Raw genomic sequence first — 24818 nt, forward strand, 5'->3', positions numbered from 1 at the left:
TGAAGGGATGGAAAGTGTTAACCTTCAATGAACTTTGAAGTTCTGGTCACTGAAATGACACTATTTCGGAGGAAATGGAAGTGGCCTGAGTCTTTTTTTCCCCCTTAAGTGACAGAGGACATTAAGGAACTCTCAGTGGATTTCACCCAGGAGCAGAAAAAGAACTAGGTCACCAAGAGAGTCTGAAGGGACAGCAGGGAGAAAAACATAACGTTGTCGGCCTGCATCCTATGTATTCAGCCCGTTTAATGTACCAGCCACCACCTAAGAGTGTGACATTCCGCCACACATCTCCTTCTAGTTCTCAGAATGGTCTGTGAGCCCCTCGTGGCAGGCTCCCCTCATATCATCACGTACCTTGGGCCTCCTTGACCCCTCACTCCCACACATGAACCCCTTCAGTTCCTCCTCTGACAAGCCAGGCTCTCCCCTCACCTCTGAGCCTTTGCACATGCTCTTCCCTCTGTCTTCGTAATGCTTTTCTTCCAATTCCTACTCATCCTTTAGGATAGCCCCCTCCTCTGGGAAGCCCACCTACATGTTCCCTGGAACCTGCATCCTGCCCTCCATCACAGCCCCTCCATCACTGTGAGGATTTGCAATCAATGGGTCTGTATCGCCCACGAAGCTGCACCCTGCAGTTTGTCCCACAGCGCTTGCTCAGTAGTAGCGGCCAATTGAATTCTTAGGACTGGCCGACCCACAGCACTGAGCTGCAGTCTTTCCAATTTTCCATTCCTCCTGCCCGGTTTGTATGAGGATGAACCCCACCCCCACCCCATCCTTCCCCCAAACTTGGCCATTCCCACCCTGCTGTCCCCACTGAGGACACTGCACAGGGGAACTGAATGTGGGTCTATAGATCTCACTGGGAAACAGGAAGACACACATGCACACACACTCTGTCTCTCTCATGAGCACATTGGAAATGTTTTAGAAGCAACTTAAATGCACAATTCTGGGCACACAGGTGATTCTTAGCCCCTGTCTGAAGCACAGGACTCTGTTCAGTGGGCGGGGCTGGCAGAGATGCCCGTGAAAAGCCCTGGCCCTCTTAAGGGCAGAGGGGCTGGGAGAGGCAGGACAGAGACAGGAGAGAGAAGGCGATGAGAGGGAGGACCAACACAAACACCACCCCCTCCCTTTTGATCGATGTGTTGGAAACATTCTCCATGGGTGTAACTCACAAATAATTAAAAGCTGACTCTACTGGGGACGTGGATGATTCTGATGTGGAGACAGTATGTCCCAGTAAACACACGCGTGGGTTCTGATGTCAGATGACTGGGTGTGAGCCCTGACTAGGCAGCATTTACTTGCTGTGTGATCTCGGGCATATTATTTAACCTCTCTGTGCCTCAGTTTCCTCATCCATAAAATGAGATATAATAGTACCTACCTCACAGGTACAGAGTGAGGTTCTAAAAGTTAACACATATAAAGCACTTAGAACAGAGCCTACTACTGTTCAATAAATGTCAGCTACTGCCGTTAATATTATTGTTGTCTTATTATCATCACCACAATCTCAGCTGCTTCATGCCACACGGATCTCTCCCACCAAACTATCTCAGCATTTACATTCTATATAACTCTGCCCTTAGCCCTTATTTCCACAGGTTTTCTAAGTGCTTCCTACATCTCCCTCACTATGCTAACCACAGCTCCCTGCTTACCACTGACACTCAACATCATTCAATAATTAATGAGGTCACATACCTCAGTTTCCCTATTTGACCTTTTGGGGATTTTCCCTGAGTGTGACACAAATTCAGTGGAAGAACCAAAAAGGCGCCCAGCATAATACAACAAACAGCGAGATATCTATGATCTCTATTTCACTAAAGGCCTTGTCCCCGTGGCACCAAGTGAAGCTCAGACCTGGTGGTCTTCTGGTCAGTGTGACCCAATCCACCAGCTATATGGCCAGGTCGCACCTGTGCTCACTTAGCTAAGGTGCCTGCTTTCCTGGGATCTGGTAAAGAGCATGACGCTTTCTAAGTCTCACCTTGGAGAGATGGGCCCACACAGGGCAACACAGCAATTGGTAAAGATATTTCCGTAGCTGTAGGGGTTGTAATTTTCTTTACCTCTTTTATTTGACCAAGATCCTTTAATCTGAAAGAAAAGGAGAGTCAGTAATGCAGTATCCTTCATATCAATGCCACAGTTCAGGCAAATTGGACCCTGAGAAGTCCACAATGAATGCAAATCATCTTTACTCATTTCTTCAGCAGGACAGAAATGGGGATACTTCTGTCAAGGAAAACTGGCACTTACCCCAAAACTTGGAAATAACCCAGGTCAGACTGGGGAGAAAGTAACATTCTCTGGGGACAATAATCTATTTGTGCTACATGGCACTGAGAGGTCAGCTCACATAAACCAGTGGAGATTTTTTTCATACGCACATTTAATGTGCTAAACGGTAATTAAATGAATGGCAGCCCAAGGGTTAACATGGCTCCCCTAATTGCCAGTTTACAGCCCATCTGAATTCAGCCTCACAGTGTCGCCAAAAAAATTTTTCAAACGCTAACGTTCATAGTTACCAAATACAAAAAACGTGTATTAATACGCTCTTAACTCACATATCTCATCAGCACCGATTTTCTCAAGTCTCAAAGGGAAGCTGAGTGATTCTGAAACCTTTAATTCATACACTAATGGAGACTCGCTCAGAATCTAAATATTTAGCGCAAAGAGGACCAGACTTATGAAGAAACATTTTCCAGCATTGTGCTTCTTGTTTTGATACCTCCTCTCCATCCATAGTAAGTAGAGGCACGTAATCCTGGACAAAAAGTCGAACCCTGGGTCCGGGTAATTGCCTCCAAAAAGGAACAGAGATGGTAACTGTGAAAGGCAGGCCTATGTGTCCACTGAGATGCCAGCCTGCCCTGGCCTCTCTTCAGGGGAGGGGTGACAAGTTGCTCACAAAACCACTGGGAAGGAAGCGAACAGAATCTCCTCCTCAGGGCTCAGAATGGGGTGTCACTTGGACGATCTTAGTATCTAACCGATGTGGCCGGAAAGCAAGACAATTTAGAGCTTTCCAACAGAGAAACTGGAGAACAGATGAAATGTCTGCACGTTCTTTGCTTCCAAGGGCTCACATCTGAAACGGGATGCGTGGAAGGCATGGCCGCTAATCTTCTCTGTCCCTTTCTCCTCGGTTGCTGAACATAAAAGAGCACACCCAGGCCCCATACCACCAGGAACTTACATCTTCATTTGTTGTCTGGTTGGAGCTGATCAGGTACGTGTGGAAACCCGAGAGCCCAACAATAGACCAGACGGAGAAGAAGCACACCACAGCCTCCAGCACGGTGACGTGGAGTCAAGGAAGTGAACTGGGAGGACGGGAAAAGCTTAGGGTCCCCCAGGAGCCGGCGGACTTGCGATTAGGACAGGAAAGCACAGGCCGACACCGAGCCCTCTTGCATTTGTCTGTCGATTTAGCCTGGCACCGGCTCAATCGGCTGGTCTCCCTAACCAGAGGGTGACCTTTGCGGCAGGCCCCACGCCCCATTCTCCTGCCACTTGCATAGCATCTGCCCTCAGTAAATGACTGGTGGGCTCCCTGAGCATGACCTGCTTACTTCTTCATGGGTGACAGTTCCTCTGACTGCCCTCCCCACCTGACCTTTGCCTTTTTTTGTCACTCACTGTGTTGCCACTGACGGTGGCAGCAAACCCAGGAAACTCACTGGCTGGAGTCGGCAGAGGCCAGGCTCCCGAAAAAGGACTCACTACTGAACATCAATTCAATCAGACTCTAATTTTGGCTTCTGAATGCTGAGGGCTGTAGTCCCAACAGGTTTCTCTCCCAACCCGATTTGAGGCTGCAAATTGTCACACCAGCAACAGTTGACAGTCATGTGCAGGGGTGACTGCCGATGGCTGTAGCCCAGGCAGGGCTTATCTTCATGGCTTCCTCTCTCTTGACAGCCCTTCCATACTTTGGTGGCTGTCTGCGCCTACCTGTGGGTGGGCTTCTGACCCAGTGGGGGCATTCCTCAGAGTGGCATGAGGCGAGGGGTATTATTACTTAGGGGATCTTTTCCCTGACCGTCAGCCAACCCTGACATATAAGGCTGTCTCCAGCTGTTTGATAGGTAACAGGGAAACCTGGTTGCTCAGCAGACACTGAATGAGGGGCAGTTAGAGTTCCACAAAGTGTGCTATAACCAAAGGAGAAAAAGCTTGGCATTCTTCAACAGAAGAGACAAATCAACCAAGAGTGTGGCAATTTGAAAAGACTAGAAAATTTCTCTGTCCCCCAAAGGTTTACAAAACTTTGTTCATAAGGTACAGATGTTTCTCAGAAAAAAAATTCATCATAGGTCTGGGAGTTTAAATATATACATGCATCCCTCTACTCTAAATTATAGGGAGAGAAAGTAAATACTCATGCTTTCCCGATGCTTCCAAGAATGGAAGCCATAGACCATGCTATAATGTATCGCCATTGATTTTTGCAGGATTATATCCAATTCATCTTTAGACCACGGAAATAAATACATTATCCAGAGCAGTGCCATAATTCTCCACATCACAATGGACGCCATTGTCTGGGCCCGTGGGGCTGCACACACCAGGAGAGGCGAAAAGGCTCCTGGCTGGCGACGGACTTTCAGCAACAGGAAAAACCACTGGGTCTGCTCTGGGAGAGGCAGAAAATGCTTTCCTTTTCTAAGGTCTAAACTTCTAGAAACTGCAAGCTCGAAAGAAAGCACCACCCTGGAATTAAAAGGACATCTCAGGAGAAGAATGTTCCTAGCTAGCCGAGAGAGAAACAGCCCAGAGCAGCCAGGGTCTTCCAGAGGGCCCTGCCCACCCTCCTGGAGGAAGGAGGTACATGGGAGGGAGGAGCAGTCACGTCTCTGAGAAGAGGAAAACCAAGTCAGTAGTTTGGAAAAGCAGATAAATATGGATGAGTAGGGAGGAACAACGGGAGAATAGAAAGATGCACAGAAGCAGACCCCTCCCAGGGCTGCCACCAGCCTGGGCAACCCCTTCATTTCTCCCAGGATTACTCGGGTGGGCAAATGGGGATGGCGGGAGGCCCGGTGTGCAGCTGGGGACGCACAAATGGTGGCCCTTGTAGCAAAGAGGGTCTCATGCTTAACTGCTTTCCCTCCTCCTCCTGTCATCCCTCCACCCAGAGGGGACAGACTGGGGAGGCAGCCCACGTGGGAGTCCTGCCCCACACTGGCGTGAGAGCAGACGTGAAGCAGGGGGAAGGTGAGTCAGGAAAACGGGATGCATCAGTGGAGACGACACTGGCAAGGAATTTGTAGAGATGAGGAAAAGATAAGAGACAGAAAGATCAAAGGGAAGGCGATGCATGAGACGAAGTAGAAAACAGAGAATAAAAAAATGGAAGCAAGGACTTCTTTACTGAATAAGGCAAGAGCCGAACTTTGACCTCAGAAATACTATGCATCGCCCAAAGCTTACATTCCAGGTAGAAAGCTGGTGATGTCAAAATATGCAGACCATTCATATGTGTGAACCATGTAAAGACTGGCATTAAAGTGGAGGTGAGTGACAGCATTTTAAGTGCCTCCTCCCCACTTTCTGGCTGCTGCTCCTTCTGCAATGCCACTTGCAATCATTACCCCCACCAGGAGGCATTGCTGCCAGTCGATGTGGAATTGTAAAGGTTTAGAGCAGCAACAATAAAAATGCAGCTTCTATATTAATATCTCGTGTGCCTTAGGAGCAGCTTATAAATAGCAGAATGTAGTTTCACCGTTAGCTCACAGCTGTATCAAAATGACATGAATTCAAGGCAGGATGCAAACTGCGGCGGCTCGCTCACGCTCGCTTCTCCCCCACAGCTGAGGCTTCTCCCAGTTCACCTTAGGGAATACTCAGCATCATTCATAACTGTGGCTGGCATCACGGGCTATGTGTCAGGTACTGTTCCCAAGGCTTCACGGGGACTAACGCAATCCTCAGAACAATACAGCGAGAAGCACAGTTCCCAATTCACCTACAGAGAAACTGAGGCAGAAAGCAGTTAAGTAATTTAAGATATAGCAGAGCTAGGATTTGAACCCTGGAAGTCTAGCTCGACAGCTATGAGAGAAAAGCCATAGGCTGGTTCCTTTCTTAATTCTTGCTGAGGGACAGGTGGCTCTAGGCTGACCCTCCCTTCTGCTGGAGGAGAAGCTTGTCAGGGATTCCTGAACCTGTGGCAGCTGAAGGAGTTCCTTCCCCTCCAAGTTCACTGTCAGACTGCAGTACAAATATCTGAACAACATATCTCCTCGCTGACCCACCAGCTAGATGGTGAAAACACCAATGCCGTAATAAGAAATATAAATTTCTCTTAAATGTATAAAAACTCATTTACTGATTTTTTTAAAAGAGAAGTAAAAGGAAACATGCCAACTCCACTGGAAGCCAATTTAATAAGCACTTGGACGTTTATTGCATCAGAGTTCCAAATTATAGCAGCTGCAACTGCCAGCCTGTATGTCTCCCCCAACTCCCAGTAAGACAGTGAGGCCCTTTTGTGTTTCCGGGCATGTCTTTAAATTCCTCACAGTCCCTAGCCCCAGATGTCACAGCCCAAGGCACTCTCTAGCTGATGACAGAATTCAAAAGGACTGAACAAGGCTGATGCACAGATGCCTCTCCATTGGGCTTCTATGCATTCCCAGGAGTGCATGCTCTCCATGGGGGAGGATGAGCTCCCAACCCTAATGGAATAGGGGCCTGGTCTCCCATGGGAAATAAGCGAGGGGAGATGGCCTTGAATGACATGGCCACAGTGTTGGGCAGAATAGTGAGGACACCTCAGTGTCTGGAGAGTCGTAAACGGTGAGAGATCATGGAACCAAAGCTTTTAACCTTTTTGGGTTCCCATTGTTTTTTCAGAAAAATGCACACAAACACATTTTTTCTTATAATTTCAGGAGGCTTATAAACTCCCCTGACACCTCTCCATGGGTACACATTGACCCCCAAGTCAAAATGCCCTGATTTATTCCAATCTCTTTTTTTTTTTTACAGATAGGAGGCCGAGGCTCAGAGTGGTCAAGCCACTTGTAAGAACTCACACAGCAGTTCATGGCAGAACAGAACTAGAACTTGGTCTCCAGACGTCTAGGAGAGAAAGAAGCCTTCCCAAGGCCCCAAACTATGGCAGTGTCACAGGACAGGCAGCAAGACTGAGACTGCCTGTGACATCAGTCCCATCTCCTTAGACTTTGTCTAATGAGTGAAGAACTTGTCTCTGTTACTATGTCACTGCCTATTTCTTCACATTTCTGCATTCAGGCTGGAGACCTGATTTTTTTTGCCTAGTGCCAAATCCAGATGACAATTTATTGTAGAAAGTTTGTGTATTTCAAACTATTTCATTAACCAAACTCCGCTGGATTCCAGAAGGGCCAGGGAATGCTGAAGTGCAAGGTGTTGCCTTGGGCCCTTTCCTGTCTGTGCACTGGGCTTATGAGGCCCTGGGTGCCACATCGTGTTAAGGGATTGCTCCGTGGGCACCGGACATGTGCCCGAGTCCTCATCCGTCTTATTCTGTGGTGGGTCTGCCTCGGGTTCTGATATTTAAACATAAGAAACAGATGCTGTTGGGAATTTCCTTTTTTTCCCCTCCCCCTAAAAGTTACAGTGGAATAGGCGATGCTGACTTACGGGAAGAGCTTTCATGTGAGGTCAGAATCAGAGACAGTTCCCTTTGTTCTCTAGGTTGAATGTCTATATCAGCATGTAATACTTTTATTTAGGTTCAGAATCTGTCAGCATATTTTCCTCATCAATTAGATGACCCCGTAATCCTTAGAGATAGGAAAATACAGCTCGTGCCCGTGTCACCTGCGTGCCGGCTCATCACGCTGCCTGGGACCTTGACTTCCCGGTGATCTACACGGCTGACACTTTGAAAATGGCAAGTCCCTGAGACCCTTCAGACGAGATCACTTGACCATCATCTTTCAGGCTCTCAAATCCTTTTCTCCTAGATGCTTTTATATCAGGCAATAAGGATGTGTTGTCGTCCCAAATCAATCTATGAAGTCACTATAATTCTAATCAAAATTGCAACTGGAATTTTAAAAAAACGGAATCAGGCAAACTGACTCCAAAATCAATCAGGAGGAGAAAGTGTGCAAGAAAAAGTAAGAAATTTTGACAAAGAACACCATGGGGATGGGGACGAGAGAAGCCTTCCTGGTAAACAAGCAAGGTGAGAACAGCACCAGAACAGAATCTCAAACAGACTCGTGCACATACGGGATGAAGAAGGCATTTCAATTTAGTGGTGGGACAGTAGATGACCGGTTCTCAAGGGGTGGCCCGGGGACCCTTGGGGTCCCCAAGATCCGTTCAGGGATCCTCCAGGTCAAAACTAGTTTCCCGTAAACATCCCAACACTATTTACCAGTTTCACTCTCAGTCTGTCACTCGGAGGCTGCTCCCGGAGGCTGCGCGATGCAAGATGTCCTCATTCTCATGCTAATGGATGCTTGTGGATTCTTGTGTTTTAAAATTTTCTCAGTTTTAATTTCAAACACAATATATAGAAATAGATATAATCTACATAAACAAAAGGTCTTGTTTGTAAGACTGTAAAGGGGTCCTGAGACCAACACGTTTGTGAACTGCTAGAACAGAATAATAAGCCGTATGGGGACCCTTTGCTAAAGATTTGGGAAAAATAAAATTAGGACTTCAGCTCACACCACACACACAAAATTATATCGCAGACAAATTACTGTGCCAAACTTAAGAAACAAAATATAAAGGTCATAAAGGAAAATAAAGGAATGATTTGTAAAATTTTGGAGTGAGGATACAAGGCACAAAGCCCTGGAGCCACGTAGTATATGGTTTATAGATTGATTTCATTAATAAATGAAACATTTTTGTATAAAAAAAGTAAAGTTAACAGATTGGGAGAAAAATATTGGCAAAAGATATTTAAAAGATTATTACTGAAAATACATAAGGAATATGTTAATAGAAAAAGAACAAATAACCCAGTTAAAAGAATGGACAAAGGGTATGGATTGACACATTGTGGTAAGAAAAAAAAGGCAAACAAAGATCAAAATACATACAAACAGATTATCCAGAGAATGAAAATTAAAACAATGAATTTTTTTCAGCTCATTAAATTGGCAAAACATCACAGAACTGGTAACACACAGTGTGGGTGAAGGTGTGAGGAAATGGGAAAATTCATTGGTACAATCTCTTTAGGGGACAATTTGGCATATCAGTCAACATTTAAAATACGCTTAATTTTCAACTCATCAATTCCACATCTAGTTGTAAATCCTAGAGAAATACCAACCCATGTGCACCAAGAAATACATATAAGAAAATTCACTACTGCATTTTTTGAGCAGTGAAAGAATTAAGACATCTAAATATCCATCAATAGAAAAGTACACTGTGGTTCATCTGTGTTCCGGAATTCTATAAAGCAGTTGAAAAAAGTACGAGGTAGATCTCTATGTTGACATGGAAATGTCTCCAGGAAACATGTAAAAGTCAAACGGTAGAACAATGCAGAGAGTCTGATCCCTTTGAGGTACAAGCAGTTGCCCCAGCTGTACACCGGTCTGTGTGCGTGAAGGCACACATGTCTTCAAGCTCGTAGAAGACGATCTGGAAGGACCCATAAAAACTGGCAAGGATGCCTGCAGGGCCATAGAGGACGAGACAAGAGCAAAGGCCTCCTTCTTACTCTTACCTTTCTGACTGTTTGAAACTTTTTACAGTGAGAATATGATCTTTCATTGCTTGGGCAATTCTAAAAACCACACCACTCCTCCCCACTTTGTGATCTTATGACGCAGAATGTGATGCTTATTCTCCATGAAACTCCCTCCATCTGACTGGGTGGGGACAGTGGGAAGGAGTCTGTTCCCTGGCGGTTAGTTAGGAGAACCGGGCTCCCGTTCTGGCAACACTGCAGAGTGTAAATTGGGGGCACTAACCTCTCAGTGCAGGTCCAGACCGAAGGACCCCTCTCCTACCTATTTCCTGGGGTCCTCGCGACGATGAACAGATCTCATTTTGGACGGGCCCTGAAAGCCTAGTGTTAGCGAAGGCCTGTGCTGCCTTCCTGAATTTTCCATTGGGCCTATGGTGTCTTTCCTTTACGTGGGCACTCGGGCCAACTCCAAGCCTTCTAGCACATTCCATCAAAACACAATGACGGCCATCCGTGTCTTCCAGAGTGTGCCTCGAAATGACCGCAAATTGGGGATAAAAAGGCTTTCTGTCCAAAGCCTCCACAAATGTAGAATTAATTACCATGTGATTTCGCAACCACTGAAAACTCTTTGTTTCGGGAGCGCTGAACAATAAGTCATGATTGAAAATGACTGTAATCCTTTTAATTGGACATTAACGCTGGTCCATTGAAACGGCAGTTGATGGGCAGGGATCCCCTCTCCAGGCTCCTCCTCAAATGACGCGGAAAAGCGGCTGTTGGCCTCACGCACCTGGTCGTCAGGGCGCCACCTCCCACACCTGAGAGGTCCGAGAGCGGGAGGCGTGGCCACGTGGCTTCCCTGATGCTGTGTCACTTGGTAACGTTTCCCATGCGGCTGTAACGTGCTCACTGTCGGGTACCTGATTTTCCCCTTCCTTCCACATCTCATGCACGTAACGCCAGAGGACCCTAAAGTTACTCTAGGCTGCTGTGGGGGTTCCCGTGTGTGATCTCTTAGGTTCTGTGGGTAAATGTATCTCAACCAGAGTTCATTTCTCCGCAAACCTGCGCCTGCGCCCTGGGCTGAACCCTCAGACTCGCTCGGACCCCTTCCTCCTGCTTCCCACTCCCGGTGGTGCTGACCCGACTGCCCAGCTCCCAGCTGAGCTTGCCTTGGATTTCGATTTCCGGGCCTGTCCTCTGCAAACGTCTCGTCACTATTTCACTCCAGTTGTTCCCTGATGCAAGATGAATATCCTCAAAAACAAAACAGCAACAAAACCCAGCTCTGATGTCATTCACCTGCCCCAAATCTGAGCTGGTTCCCCAGTGGCCGGGGGAAGGGGGCTGCTCCTCCCTGGTGTTTGGCGCTGTCATGACCCCCCACCCCCCTCCTGGGAGCAATCACTGCTGCCCTCCCCGCCCCCGCTTCCCCAGGGCTTAGCTATCACAGCGCCTTCCGGCTTTGCCCACCAGGTGAGCTGGTTGGTAAGAGCATCTGTGTCCTTATACCATTAGGGCAGACCCCAGCGTTGATTGCCAGCACCGCTAGTCCGCAGTGCACACCCTGCCAAACCTGCCCAGTGACTGAAAGAACACAAGTCCGGCTCGAGCCTTAGAAAAGGCCTGCTCTTCCCTACAAACCCAGCACACCCACCTGGGGCCTGGCTCAGGCCCTTGGCCCTGCCAGGGACCTCTCCTCTCCATTCTCCTGTTAGAACCCCACCCATCTTTCCAAACCCTGTGCAAGTGCCACCTGTCTATGCCTTTCCTGATTTCCTTGCAGGGTGTACATCTTCCTTCTGGACCTCACTCCCCACTTCCAGTGCATTCTACGACTTCTTTTTATGACACTTAAGACGTATTCTGCTTTTAAGAAATCAGAGTCATTGCCCAGATCTTGGGATCAACAGATGTTCATTGAGAAAAATGAATCATGCTGCCCCCATCGCTGCTCTGTCCCCTTTTGATGGAATGTGCTTCAAACTCCGGACGGATCGTTTTTGTTTTTGGTTTGGTTTTGACTTTGTAACCCCAGCAGGTTTTGCACGCGGTGGGCATTTGGTAAAAAAAGTTTGAAGGAAACAGATGCACAGTGGGTCTCCTCTGTTGGGACCTGTCTGGCTGTGTGGACTGAGGACCAGTGACATCCTGTTTGGAGAAGACTCTCCTTTTGTCCCTCTCCCTAGGGAAGGCCAGGAGGTTCTTCAAAGTTCATAGCACCAGGCAGCCGTCCCATTGTCCTCACTGCTTCTCCGATGCAGAGATGAAAGGGAAGCAATGGCTTCAGGTCGGGGAGCAGACTAGGGGAGGTGGAGGAAGAAGAAGGAGGCCAGCAAGCTTCCTTCCCCCTTTTCTCACCACAGACAGGGCTGAGGGTGCAGCCTGTGAAGAGGCTGCTAGTGAAAAGGGGCCAGGCGTTCTACCCACAGCCACTTAAGATGTCCCCCCCCCCGCCACCCCTTCCCCCCTTCTGCTCGCCGTCCCTCCGCCCTGACTTGGCCGCACTCTGGAACCAGACCCCACCCAGTCCTGGTCTGCTTATTGAATGAGCTGGTTGATTCCTTTCTGTTAAAGTCTTGCTGTTTCACGTGGGTCTGATGAGGAGCTTTTAGTTGATCGATGTTTTCATCATTCCTGTCAGTATTTCTGATGAGTGGTCTTGGTCGGTTGTTCATTAGCCATTTTTATTTCTAATCTCACTTCATCGAAGACATTGTTTTCAGTTGGACATTTTGTATAGTACATCCATGGGGAGAAACTTTTGCCTGTGTCTTCCTTCCTCATCAAAGTATTTTTATATCATGGTCAGAGGATCCGATTGAAGGCCACTGAACAATTTTACACATAAGTTATTTCCTTGCCTGAGAACACTCTGCAGAGAACACTTGCAAAAGTTACACTAGGCTCTAGTCCAGTGCTCAGGCAATTCAGCCAGAAAACCTCCCTTGTTTTAATAGGTCAGTGCCGTGCCTTGTAGATTCTTGCTCCACACAGACTGCAGGTCTGGAGAGCACGAGATGGAGGCAACAATGCCATTAATCAGGGGACAGCTTCTACAAGTAAAATGTCACAGATCAGTCTCATCCACCATAAATCAACTACCTTAAAAGAGACTCCCAAGCTCTCAGGACTCCGCAGTGGAACGGAGCTTAGAGCTATTGAATTTAACATTTATCTGGTGCTAGAATCTCCTACCAAACTGACAAGTAGGATGTATCCTCCTTTCGAGCACCCGCTGTGGTCTCATTGCTTCCCTGGGCTACGCCATTTCTGAGCTGCCCAGTGGTGAGCACACTTTCTCAGTGAGCTGAGAGCTGCCCCTCCAGAAGCTTCCACCCCACCATCCCCATCCAGCTCCCAAGCCACACAGACAGCCAGATATACTGACCAGCTGTCCCAATGGGGTCTAGCCCTACTTATCACATACATATCACCACGGACCAGAACATCGTATTTTTCCAAAAGCGGGAAAGGGGTGTTAGTAGCACACATAAAATATGAATGTGCTTTGTGATGAAAAGACCCAGCACCTCACTTTACAGTATGGGTATGTCTGATGTTCCTGACATCCTGTTCTATTTCTAAAAAGAATCCAGACGATTAGGGTTGAGAGCACTGCCCGCACTGCTCATGTCACCTCCCTGCTCATCTCTTCCCTACTGGGGACAGACAGGCAGCTTTGTTGTCAGATCCCACCTGAACCTCGCTCTTGGCTCTAGCTTTTCTTTGGGAGAGAAATGAGGTGGTTTGATCAGAGTCTTTCCTCTTGGCTGAGGCAGCTGCCCTGGGATATTCTGGCTTCAGTTTTAGGTTGTCTTTTTCCAGGCAGGAGCCCAGCATGACAGTGCATTTCAGGAGGTGTCACAAAACCAAGTGGGACTCAAATGGGTAGGAGCAAAGTTATGATGACAATAATCCCTGTACACTGTGAGGGGCCGGCTAGTTCAACAAGGGCCTCATGGGGCGTTCTGTCAACATTTTATACATATTGAGACAGGGAGATTCTCCTGCCCATCTGTAAAAGCAGGGAGGTTCTGTGAGGTCAGAGAGGTGGCGGAAGAAGGGGCAGAATTGATGCAGAGTGTGAGTGGGACTTGATCCACTGGTGCTGGCTTTGAAAAGGAAAGGACTCATGAGTCAGGGATGTATCAGGGAAGCAGGGACCTCGTCTTCTAACCCATAAATTCAGCGAACCACCTGAGCGAGCCTGGGAGAGGATTCTCCCCAAACTAACACCTCGACATCAGCTTTGTGGGACCTGGAGCAGAAACCACGCGAGCCTACTGGACTTTGACCTACAGAACTATGTGATAACCAATTTATGGTGTTTTAAGCCTCTAAATTTGTGGCTCTTCATTACAGCAGCAACAGGAAGCTAATACAGCCGACACGCACCGGAGTGGGGCCGAGAGAGGCCCTTACCTGGAGGGCCCGGATATCCTACAGCCCAGCTGTGTCTGGATGCTGTACGGGGCTTGTCACGCTCTCAGAGCAGGTTGTGGCCACCACAACTGTGGCCACCAACCCCCTGAACATGGAGGACAATGCCTGGGTAACACCCTCAACAGGGAAAGTATCAGGCTGTTGATGGAGGGGCAGCAGCTAGATATGGCAACACTGTTTGGAAAGGCAGTGGCTGAGATTTTTAGGCATTTTCAAACTGGGCCGTAGGGAAAACTCTTTACCTCCACCTGAGAAATATTCAGAAGGAAAATAAGCTAAAATTTGCTCTGGACCAAACAAGAGCATTTCTCTCCTCCCTTTTCCATGGGAATAGTTTCTCCAGCAGTCAACATACCATTTCGAATACATTGCCACTCTTTCTTTCTATCAGTAACATCTGTCTATTCCCCTGATGGGGGAACACAATGCTCTTGATTATACAGATTACAAGCACAGCCAAACCATGAGAATGAGCAGACATATGTGCTCTAAAAGAAGGTTCTGGCAGAGGCTACCCATCGCATATATTGTCACAAAAAGAAGCCTCCCTGAAACCACTCGTGACAGGCACAGAAGCAATGCGTTGCCGTCGAGTGTTCTCCCATACATTCCCAATAGTTGATTTTGTCGGCATAGCATTGTCAAGTACAGAGTGGTTTGACTACCACGGGTCAAAAAATTGAGACACGAAAGGGTTAAAAGAAATGACCTAGACCTCGTAATTATGACAGAGCAGGAATTACAAGTGATTATTCCAGTCTAGGACTTGCTACCTGGTCTTTCCTTCGACTCCTCCCAGGGCTGTGAGAGGATAAGACCCCCAAGTTGGGAGGTCTGTTGTGGATACAGAGAAGACCAGGCAGCAACAAGCCCAACCCCACGCAGCTCTGCTGCAGCGGGGGGAGCTGTGCCCAAAGGTGCCCAAGGAGAGCCAAGTGGAGCAGCAGGTAGCCTGCAGGCCCCAGGCAACAGAGTAGCTGAAGCCCCCGGACTTCAGGTCAGCCTTTGTCACCAGTGAGGAGGTGTTCCTCCCTGCCCCTCTCACAGGAATCCCTGTCATTGGCGTCCATCCGTCCACTGAAATGTATGCACATGATATGCACATGTCAGTAAAGTTCTTCATTCTTTACGAATTATCTACACAAGGTGATGACTCACAGGACTTGATGACTCCAGTCCAGTGGACCTGGTTATATGAAGCAGAAAGAGAACTGGGTCCTAGAAGGAGGCAGGTCAAGGGGCCCAGCAGGCTGATGCTATGCCAATTAGTGTAAAATCGAGTGAGGCAGGAGAGAGATGGGAAGCCATGTAAGCACTTAATGGGTGAATATTTTTTTAAAGAAGTTTAAAATTCTAAGTCTCATGCTCATATGTACTGTTTGAAAGGATGGGAATAATCCAAATGAGTTGAGATTAACCATTTCAGTCTGGTCTGGGCTGTGAAAAGGTTTTCTGTTCCTGCAAATAAACACTGGTCATCCATACTGCCCAGAGGAATGCCAAACTGCACCCCCAGACAATCCACACAGAGGCTCAGGGTATTCCCATCTGGCGGCTGACTACCAAGCAAGGGACCCACACAGAGGCATCCATGGATACTCCGTAGGGACCACCTGCTGTTCAAAAGGAGGTCAGTAGGAGCTCACAGCCTTACTTCTCCCCAAACAACCTAATTTAATACAAATCAGTGTGGGGTTTCTGGGGGTGGGCAAGAATTCACACTTGATTTTCTAGCTAAAAAGCACTTCAATCTGAACAAGGCTAAATGAGTCACAAGTTCGAAGTTCGAGCATTCAGATGCTATTACTCATGTAAGTAAACAGTAGAGAGTTCTTTGGATGCTTTACAGAGCAAAACAGAATACGGTTTCTGAGAATTCAAGCCAAAGCACAAGATGAAGAGGTCGCTGAGTAGAAGACTGGTCCAGTACTTAACACATTAGCCTTGTCACAAATGCAACAACCAGAAAGGATATCTCGCAGGACTGTCCTTAAGAGCATTTAGGAATCCTGTTTGTTGTGAACCTGTGGGAATGAAACCAGAATTTAGTATTCAAACATTCACCTCCAGAAAAACAGCCTTCATGCTGAAAGCTCTCTCGTCTACATAAAAATAGTAGGTGTCTGCAGATCAATTAAATCATTATATTTTGTATGTGCTACGGCACTCAGTACACTGAGCCGAGATTGAGATGCCACTAAAGTTATTCAACGAGAAAATGGCGTTTTCATAATTTGACCCAACATCTGCAGGATACTTTTTTCAATAAAAGCAGATGGATGTCTGCATACTTCCCCATAAATTATAACTCTGATTACTCCTTTGTTTTCCTCATTTTAAGAGGAAAACAGAATACTATATGTGATTTTTTTTCTCTTCTTTTATGAAAGACTGTTTTTCTGGAGTTTGTTAACTTTTGACCCTGGATGCCCTAGAAACTAGGCTATGTATAAAAGATGTTTTTCTCTGTATCCAGAGTAAATAAACTCATAAAACTGAAGTTTATTACTAACCCCTTTTTGGTTTAAGACATTTTAATATCAGCTGTCTGTACAAGAAAACATTTCTTTAATGGCTTGACTAAAGATGCATCTGACAAGAAGCAATTTTTATTTTATGCATTGACATTATGGTTTTATGACTTAAAACCCATACGGAGGGACTCTAGAAGCTCCCATCTTGGAGTGGTGATGTGGGGTCCTTGCTATGCTGCATGAAACTACATGTCTGGGGACATGATGTGGCCCTGGGGCAGCGATGAAATGAATAGGGAGAAGATACAACAGGACTGGTGCAGTGTTTTCTGCTGGCGTGGCTGCAACGTGGGAGTTAGAAGCAGGGTTCCGGACCCCTTTGTGTAACTGGAAACTGTGTCCGGCTATGGAAGGCTCCACATTCTTCCTCGAGTTCCCATTCCCTCTGTGCTGTCCTCCCCTTCCTCTGCACCCACTGGCCACCACTGAGGCACGAGGGAAGCCAACCAGTGGGAGAACTAAGAAGGAAAGCTTAGGGCGCTCTCTTCCAACCCTGCTAGGCCAGTAGGGCAAAACCAGCAAGTGGACTACTGCAGATCTTAGAGCAAACACAACCTTGAGGCAAAATGAGACCGGAAGGAATGATTTCTCTTTCTCTACTGCATCCAAACTGTATTGCTTTTCCAAACTCTCCTTCCTCTATGAGGAATTCCAGACACCACCCTGCCAGGAATCTCTGCAGTAACAGATTTTTTACCTGCTCTCCCTACCCAATCATGTCCCCCCTCTGAGAGACCATTACCTGGCAGGGGGATCTCAGGTGACAGTTCCCCAGCTGCTCTCAAATAGCCGGCTGCCTTTGCCAGTGTTCTCAGCATCTTATGGGGAATCATGGGAACTATATGAAAAAGTCTGCCCTTACTGAAAGCCTACAGGCCAAGCCACAAGGGGGTTTGGGGTGACGTTGTTTAGGGTTTATTTTGGGGGGAAGGGACACGCAGAACAGCTGAGAGGAAAATTATTTGCTTTTGTCTAAAATGTTTGGTAACTTGCAGACAGATAAATTCTGAATGCCTTTTTTGTGGAAGATGGGATTGGCAATATATAAGCATAAACCACAGCAAACCTGCAGCCAGGGTAGGTGAAACTTTAAAGGAGATGAAAAGGGAAATGCATATCAGCCCAACTGTGGTGGCAGGCAGCTGTCTTCACAGCGTGTTTGTGTATGTGTATGTGTGTGTGTGAGTGTGTGTGTGTGTGTGTGTGTGTGTGTGTGTGTGTGTGTGTTTTCCCAGAGTTTACATGTATGGTTGAGCAAACGAAAACTGGCCCTTGATATCCAGAATGTAGGGGCAAGGCCATAAATACAATGTGATAATATATACATAGCAAAGCATTTCGAAGTTACTAATGATGATGTAGAAGTGTAATGTGGAAACACTGTCTGTCAGAGTCATAGACACTATGCTGGAATATCAGTACTTATTTCTTCCGCAGTTGTGTACACAATTGCCTCTTTTCTCTGATTCTTTTGTTCATTAATACACAGATATGACCCTGGCTACTTTTGCCCCTCTGAAAATAGAGAGAAAGGGGCCTCTGCAGAGCCACCATCCCCAGGTCACATGGGAAAGGTCTCTAACGAACGTCAACCCACTTTTTGCAATCCTGTCAAGTTACAGCTCTCAAGCATATATTACAAATTTGTGTCACATTCAGATGAAAGGATTTCAGTCAGGAAGAATGGGAACTAGGACTCAAAATGACTAGGAAAAGTTGGAATATTCCATTTAATATCCAGAATTGGCCAATATTTAAAAAGAACTAACGTGAAACTTTCCATAACACTCATTTCCCCCAGGTCCCATACAAACCCACGGAAAGGGAGGGGGAGGAAAGTCTTTCTAACTTCAGCCTTAGCACCCCCTACTTGTGGTTTCAGCGCTGCTGCATGGGAAGAAAGTGAGGCATGCACTCTGATACTTTCTGGAACGTTTCAGAAAGAGGCTCTGTACTTGCTAATGGCCGGTGATACTTCAGGAATGTGAACAAGAGGTATTGCTGGCCTTTCATGTTGCTAATGGCGCTGTAATGGAAGTTTAAAGACTTAACTTTATAGTTCAAAGCTAATTACCTTCCTTCTCATCACTCCCTAGTATGGGAAAGTGAATGGCCAAGAGACAAAAAAAATTCAGTTATGACCTTCAGAAATGGGAATGAAAAATGCCATTTGCTTCAAGTATACAGAAGGTGCCAAAAAATGTATACACATTTTAAGAAAGGAAAAACTATTAAAATTGTAATACTCAATATATACTGATAACAAAAGATGAATACAAGTCATGTTTGACTTCTGCAATTACAAGAGGTGCTCAAAGTGGTTCCCATCAGCGTCCAGACACTTCTGATTACAGCGAACTACTGCTTGAGCAACGTTGGCCAAAGTGTCCACTTGTGTACATTTTTTGGCACCCCAATATATTAGAGTCATTTATACCCAAATCTCATTTTTCATCAAGTTGCTTCCTTCATATGCCAGGGGTCGTTTACTGATGTTTTAGCAGACGCATGAACACCTTATCAAACGTGTATCTTTAACATGTGTAGATTTGCATGTAAGAAAACCTAGTCTTTATTCCTAGACGCTTCTTTTCTAGAGAGGGTGACTGCTTAAGTAGATAATATGTTAAAAAAATAAAAAAGCTCTACTGTTCTATGGTTATTACTGCAGCACATTACCCTCTGTGCAAAATGTGGGTCTGATGTGGTTCTTCCAGTGGATCCCTTAGCAGAACAGAAAGCGAAGTCACCGAGGTTGGAATGGGAACAAGTATATCAAGGGAAAAGCCTTGTTAAGTTAAAGAGAGCCTGATCCAGGTGTGACCCTGGCAGCTGCTGTTGGAAGGATGGGGATGGGGCATGGAAGGGAGGGGGGGCGGATGACGGGGATGGAGGAAGGCCAGAAACAGAAAAGGGGGCAGGCTGGAGGTGAGGGAGGGCACAGGGAGAAGGGAAAGAGAAGAAAGAGAAAGCCCGAAATGATCAAAATATTAAATCAAAATTAAATCAGAAAACCAAAGTCAGGCAAATGGTTACATACGTAATCTGATTTCGCCAGCATACTTACGAAGAATGACGTGGGTGATAACGAATGCAAATATAAAGACTGTCAGAAAAGACAGAGATAAAATAAACATATAAAAAAATCTGTAGTTTCTTTTCCCCACACAGTTGCCTACCCAGGGACAGTGGTGATCAAACCGTTCTGAAATGAGAGGCAGAAAAAAAAAAAAGGAAATCAATTAATAAAATGTCTTTTTACATGAGAGCCCCTCCCCCCACCCAATACTCTGATAATATAACAAAATGATCTCACACTATGTATTTCCAAATTAACAATCAAAATAATGCTTAACATTACATTTCAAGAACATAATTATTCTTCCAACAGAACTTAGCTGTTTTGAGGAAACAGAGTATGCATTTAATCCAATTACAATTAGAAAAGTAAAAATTTCATTCTTGTAAAAGAAACCTCTTTGGTTCACAGAATGGTCTTCTCTTAATATGGTACTGACACCTTGGATACTAACTGCTGGGCTGGGCGGAGTGGGGTCTGCACCTTTCATGAGGGTATAGTATTGAGTAACCACTTCGCATGGTAAGTGGCCGGAGAGAGAGGGCCTAAGGTGCCTGGGACAGGACAGAGGGACAATCCCTGGTTCCCCATCCCAGTTACAACTGCTCCCTAAGAAATGTCTTTACTATTTCGATAGTCGTATGAGAATTGATGTCATTTTTTTAAGGTGCAATGTAGTACACGGGATCTTTTAGCTCAGTTCTCAGCTTCCTTACCCGTAATACAAGGATACTTTATGGAGTTCTTGTGGGGTTAAATAATGTCTGGGAAGGCATTAATAAAAAGCCATATATGATGCTTTGTAGCTTTGTCAAGAACGGTGACATACATTAATGTATTTGGCCTTGAAACGTTCCTTTGAGGAAAATGGTGATGTTGCCCTATTTTACAGATGAGCAAACTGAGGCTTAGAGAGAAGGGAGACCATTTGCATGGGGCCACACAGCTCAGAAACAGTGGCAACCACATCTTTCTCGGGGTTGATCCCATCTTCCCAATGCACAGGCTGCCCCTAGCACTTTGTAAATGACATAGCCCTGGCTTTGGGCATTCTTATACTGTTACCCCAGGTACACTAGATACAAACCCACGTCTTCTCACCTTGGGCATTTCACATGACATCTGTAATGCATTTGTGATTTGTTCTTCCATTTGCAAGTAATGGCTAAGTGCTTCTCTATCATACCACTCAGCTGATCTTCATTTCAGAAGGACTATGGAGAGTGCCTCTAACACACCCCCTCACCTCCAAATGCCTGCGTGGGGATGGGGGAATGCTAGGCATACGACCTTGCTTTTTACTCGGGCTCTTTTCCGAACTTATTTCTGGCTAATTTTCACATTTTATCTATCCATATGTGTTTTAAAAACAGAGAGGGCGACATGAGGTGAGACTATGTAAATAAAACAGAGTTATCCAAGGTAGTCAACTTCACTATGCTCTGATCACCTACCATAAATCACTCATCTCACATTTTACGTCTCGGGCAAGCTTGTTTCTTGAAAAGGGCATGAGGACACCTGGACATGGTGATGGCAGAGGAACTGTAAGAGTCACTGTTGTCTGTAAGTGATATCAAAGAGCAACAGCCAAGTTCAGCAGAGGCTCCAAAAAGAAATTTCAGAACGTGCTGTCCTGGTGACAAGCGGGTGGCATAAGAGATGCCGACACTCAAAGGAAAGCAACTCCTACTGGTGGACCCATGTGAGTTACATGTTCACGTGTGCTGACAACCCCACGCAGCTGCAAAGGGAACCCCAATCATTTCCCCAAGTCACTGATCTCCACAGGCGGTGCACTGGCGAGGTTTACACAAAGTACAAAGAGAGAACAATGTCGGAATCAGCCAGACTTTCCTAAGACTTTGAGGCTGTCATTTTGAGACATCTCTTTTCTTCGTCATACATTGAGTACAGAAAATGGGAGTGAGAAGTAGAGGCTGGGCCACAGAGGCAGGTGGTAAGAAGGCACCTCTGATTCGAGCTGTCAAAGCTGATCTCCAAAACCCACACATGTGTTGGATGGGCCTCTTCTCTGCAGTGAAAATTGAGCAGCAAAGAAGACCACAGGGTCTGGGGGCATCGCTGACACTGTGGTGCCCCCTCCGAAATGCCAAGGTCTCGGCAGCCCACTATGGACCTTTCCAGGGAGGGGGCAGATGGCAGTTGTATCTTTAGCTTAGAAGTTTACTATTAGCTAAGCTGTGATGCCGTGCTTTCCCGAGGGAGGCAGAGCAAGGAGTAGCAAAAGCAACAGATGAGACGCATGAGACGCTGGTCATGGCGACGGGTGTGAGAGCCTGGCTCCCTGGCAGCCCTGAGCTGAAAGCAGTTTCCATTGGGAACTTGTCTTATTGAAAACTTTTTCTTGGTGGACGAAAATCCCACCAAAAATGTAGGCTCACTGAGCAATTGTTTTACTTAATGTTTTTCATGTCCTCCTTGGTGTTTGTTGAATACATGGTGGTAAATGAGCTGACAGACTCCATGGGCATCTCTGAGGAACAAGCATCGGAGTCCAGGGCTGTCTGTCTAACGGCCACCTTATATTCCCTCTCGCTCCCCGACCCTGGTACCCTCCTCCCACCTCCGTCCTCAGCTCCCCTCTCTGCCTGACTGGTGGTGGGCTGCACGCAGGGGTCAGGCTGGGCCTCTTCTCTTCTCCATGGACCCTCTCTCTCTCACTGGACAATCTCTCTTCATCCCAAGTTCAAATGCCAGCTATACATCGATGACACCAAAATGGCCATGTATCGTCTTCAGCAGCTGACTCATGCTGATTGGCTGACATCTCAAACTTGACACCCAGAAAGAGCGTCCCATTCTGTCTCCTCTTCACATTTCCCACCTGCCTCTGTTCAACCAGGCACCACTGTGGACCTGTCCTTTCTCTCCACCCTCACGTCCAATCTTTGAGTAAGTCCTGTCAGCTATCCCCATCTTTATCTAAAATTATCTTATTTTTCATTTGCTTTTATCTGCTAATTCTACCTAAGCCTTTAATAAACATCTGCCAAATGACTGAATGAACCCTCGAACTACCAAAGGGGCATCCACGTGAGCAAGTACATTGCCCAACGTCACACAGTTAACGCATAGCAAGGCTGGGACGGGCCCCAGCTCCATCTGCCTCCAGGACTCTTGCCTCTACTGCCAAGTGCCTTTATTAAGTATTTGCCATATGCCCAGCATTGCAGCAAGTGCTAGGGCCACTAAGAAAAAAACAACAACCAATGACACTCTGTGGTGTCAAGGAGTTCCTTATCGTCTTTGGTGAGGACACTATTTCAGACTCAAAAATCCTCTCAGACCCCAGGAACGAATGCCTAACAGAGGAAAAACTAACTGAGCGCTGAAATCAGTCTGCTCTCTCACCACTGTTGGCAGCATGCAATAGCCTCCCTTCATGGGTCAAGGTTAAACGGGACAAGGGGTGGCTCGCCCTGTCCTGCATGCTTCTGGCTATAGCCCAGAGGACTGGGGGAGCTTGGGAGCCACCTGGGGTCATTTGGAATGGGGAGGCTCGTGTTATTCGGTTTCCAGGGAAGAAGAGCAGACAAGAGCTGGGCTCAAGCCGAGCTGGGAAGAGAGCAAGTGGCCACAGCTGACACACGCTGTGGCTCCCAGGGAACTGAGGGAAGCAGTCATTGGCTGGGAGGGAGAACATCTGGAGGAGGAGAGGGGAACCCGACAGCTGGCAACGTGAGCTGCGTGCAACCACAACATCTGAGACGTTTCAAACAACTATTATTAGAGGTCGATTTGGAGCATTTCTGTGTGGAAACGTTGAACCAGGCTGTCTTCTGTCCTGGGGCGTGGGGTGGTGCGTGATGGGAAGGTCTTTGAAAAAGCACTTTGGAGCTCTTGCTACATCCCTGAGTCTGAAGTTTGGATCCTACAATGTCTCTGGAGGGTTCCTTTGAAGAGAATGAGGAGCTGTTCCCTGTAAGAGGCCACACAGAAACAGAGCCTGGGGGAAGGGAATGGAACATGGTGAGGCGTGGGACGCTGACACCACCTAGAAGGTTCTCTAATAATTCGAGACCTGAGTTAGCTAGCGTGGGGTGGGGGCGGGGGTCCCTGACCACACCTCAGTTAGTTTAGCATCGCTGCCCTGTGATGATGTGTGCCCTTTCCTCTCATTCCGCGGGTGAGGGCTGGAGGCGAGAATCATTTCTAGTCACCCTCGTAGCCCTGGCACCTACCTGAGAGCCTGGCGTGTCGCAGACACAGCACCATTGTGCTCTCAGTGAACGAAGAGACACCTCTAATTGCCTGGAGTCGGTTTCCAAGTGCTCCCTGCTCTTGGTTGCCAGGTGGAGACAATGGAAAACGATAGTGAAAGATAAGATTTCGCACAAGCCAACCGCCGAAAGGCAGGGGTCTGTGAAATCTGAGTATGTTCCGGGAAGGCTGAGGGCGGAAAGATGGTGACTGGAGGCTAAGAGCTGAGCGGGACAGTTGTTAGTATGAACCAGCTCATGGAGAGAAGTGGCCCCTGGCCTGTCCTGCTAACAGCGGAGGCAGACGTGGTTCTATTAACAGTCCATAGACGCCCCTGGGAAACCAGGAGGTGATGGGTGGAATTCAGATAAGGGCAGCAATTTCCAAGTCACCTGAGCTCAAGATTCTAAGTGGGGAAAAAAGGTTCCATTAAAATAGCCAGTGGAAAGATAGTCTAGGAAAAGGAATTATGGCCCAATGTTGTTAACCCAAATAATGAAAAGAATATTGTTAATGATGATTAAAGCTACCATTCCCCGAGTTACATCCTTATGTCATTTATCCTTGACAACAGCCTTGCGAGGTAGATGCTGTCCTCACACTTCACCGAGGAGGGAACCAGGGAAGGAGGTGAGGGACTGTCCCCAGGAGCTGCAGGCGTTGAGCTGAGTGAGAGCACCACGCCTCTGATTAAAGGAAGATTTAATTTCTGGGAGAGACGGAATACGGAAAAGAGGGCTTAAAAAGGAGGAGGAATGGAGAAGTATGCAAATTGGACGGGACAGAAAAATCCACTGAAATATTAAGGGGAAAGCATTTGCAAAAGTTGTGTTTGAAGGCT

General features: G+C 46.8%; 1 protein-coding gene across 3 annotated transcripts in view; it reads right to left on the minus strand.

The window, feature by feature from the left end:
• The window catches only part of ZDHHC14 (zDHHC palmitoyltransferase 14), a 249325-nt gene that overhangs the window by 28774 nt on the left and 195733 nt on the right, over positions 1 to 24818 (minus strand). For all 3 annotated transcript variants that reach the window (XM_074333749.2, XM_019749318.3, XM_019749308.3), the window contains exons 4-7: positions 19742 to 19879; positions 16116 to 16164; positions 3227 to 3329; positions 2009 to 2118 (exon numbers count right to left, since the gene is read on the minus strand). In XM_074333749.2, coding sequence (XP_074189850.2) covers positions 2009 to 2118; positions 3227 to 3329; positions 16116 to 16164; positions 19742 to 19879 — 400 coding nt within the window. The remainder of the gene's footprint in view (positions 1 to 2008; positions 2119 to 3226; positions 3330 to 16115; positions 16165 to 19741; positions 19880 to 24818) is intronic.

This window comes from Rhinolophus sinicus, chromosome 2 (assembly GCF_057876585.1).
Source record: "Rhinolophus sinicus isolate RSI-liver-muscle chromosome 2, RSI-T2T, whole genome shotgun sequence".
NCBI classification, from domain to species: domain Eukaryota; kingdom Metazoa; phylum Chordata; class Mammalia; order Chiroptera; family Rhinolophidae; genus Rhinolophus; species Rhinolophus sinicus.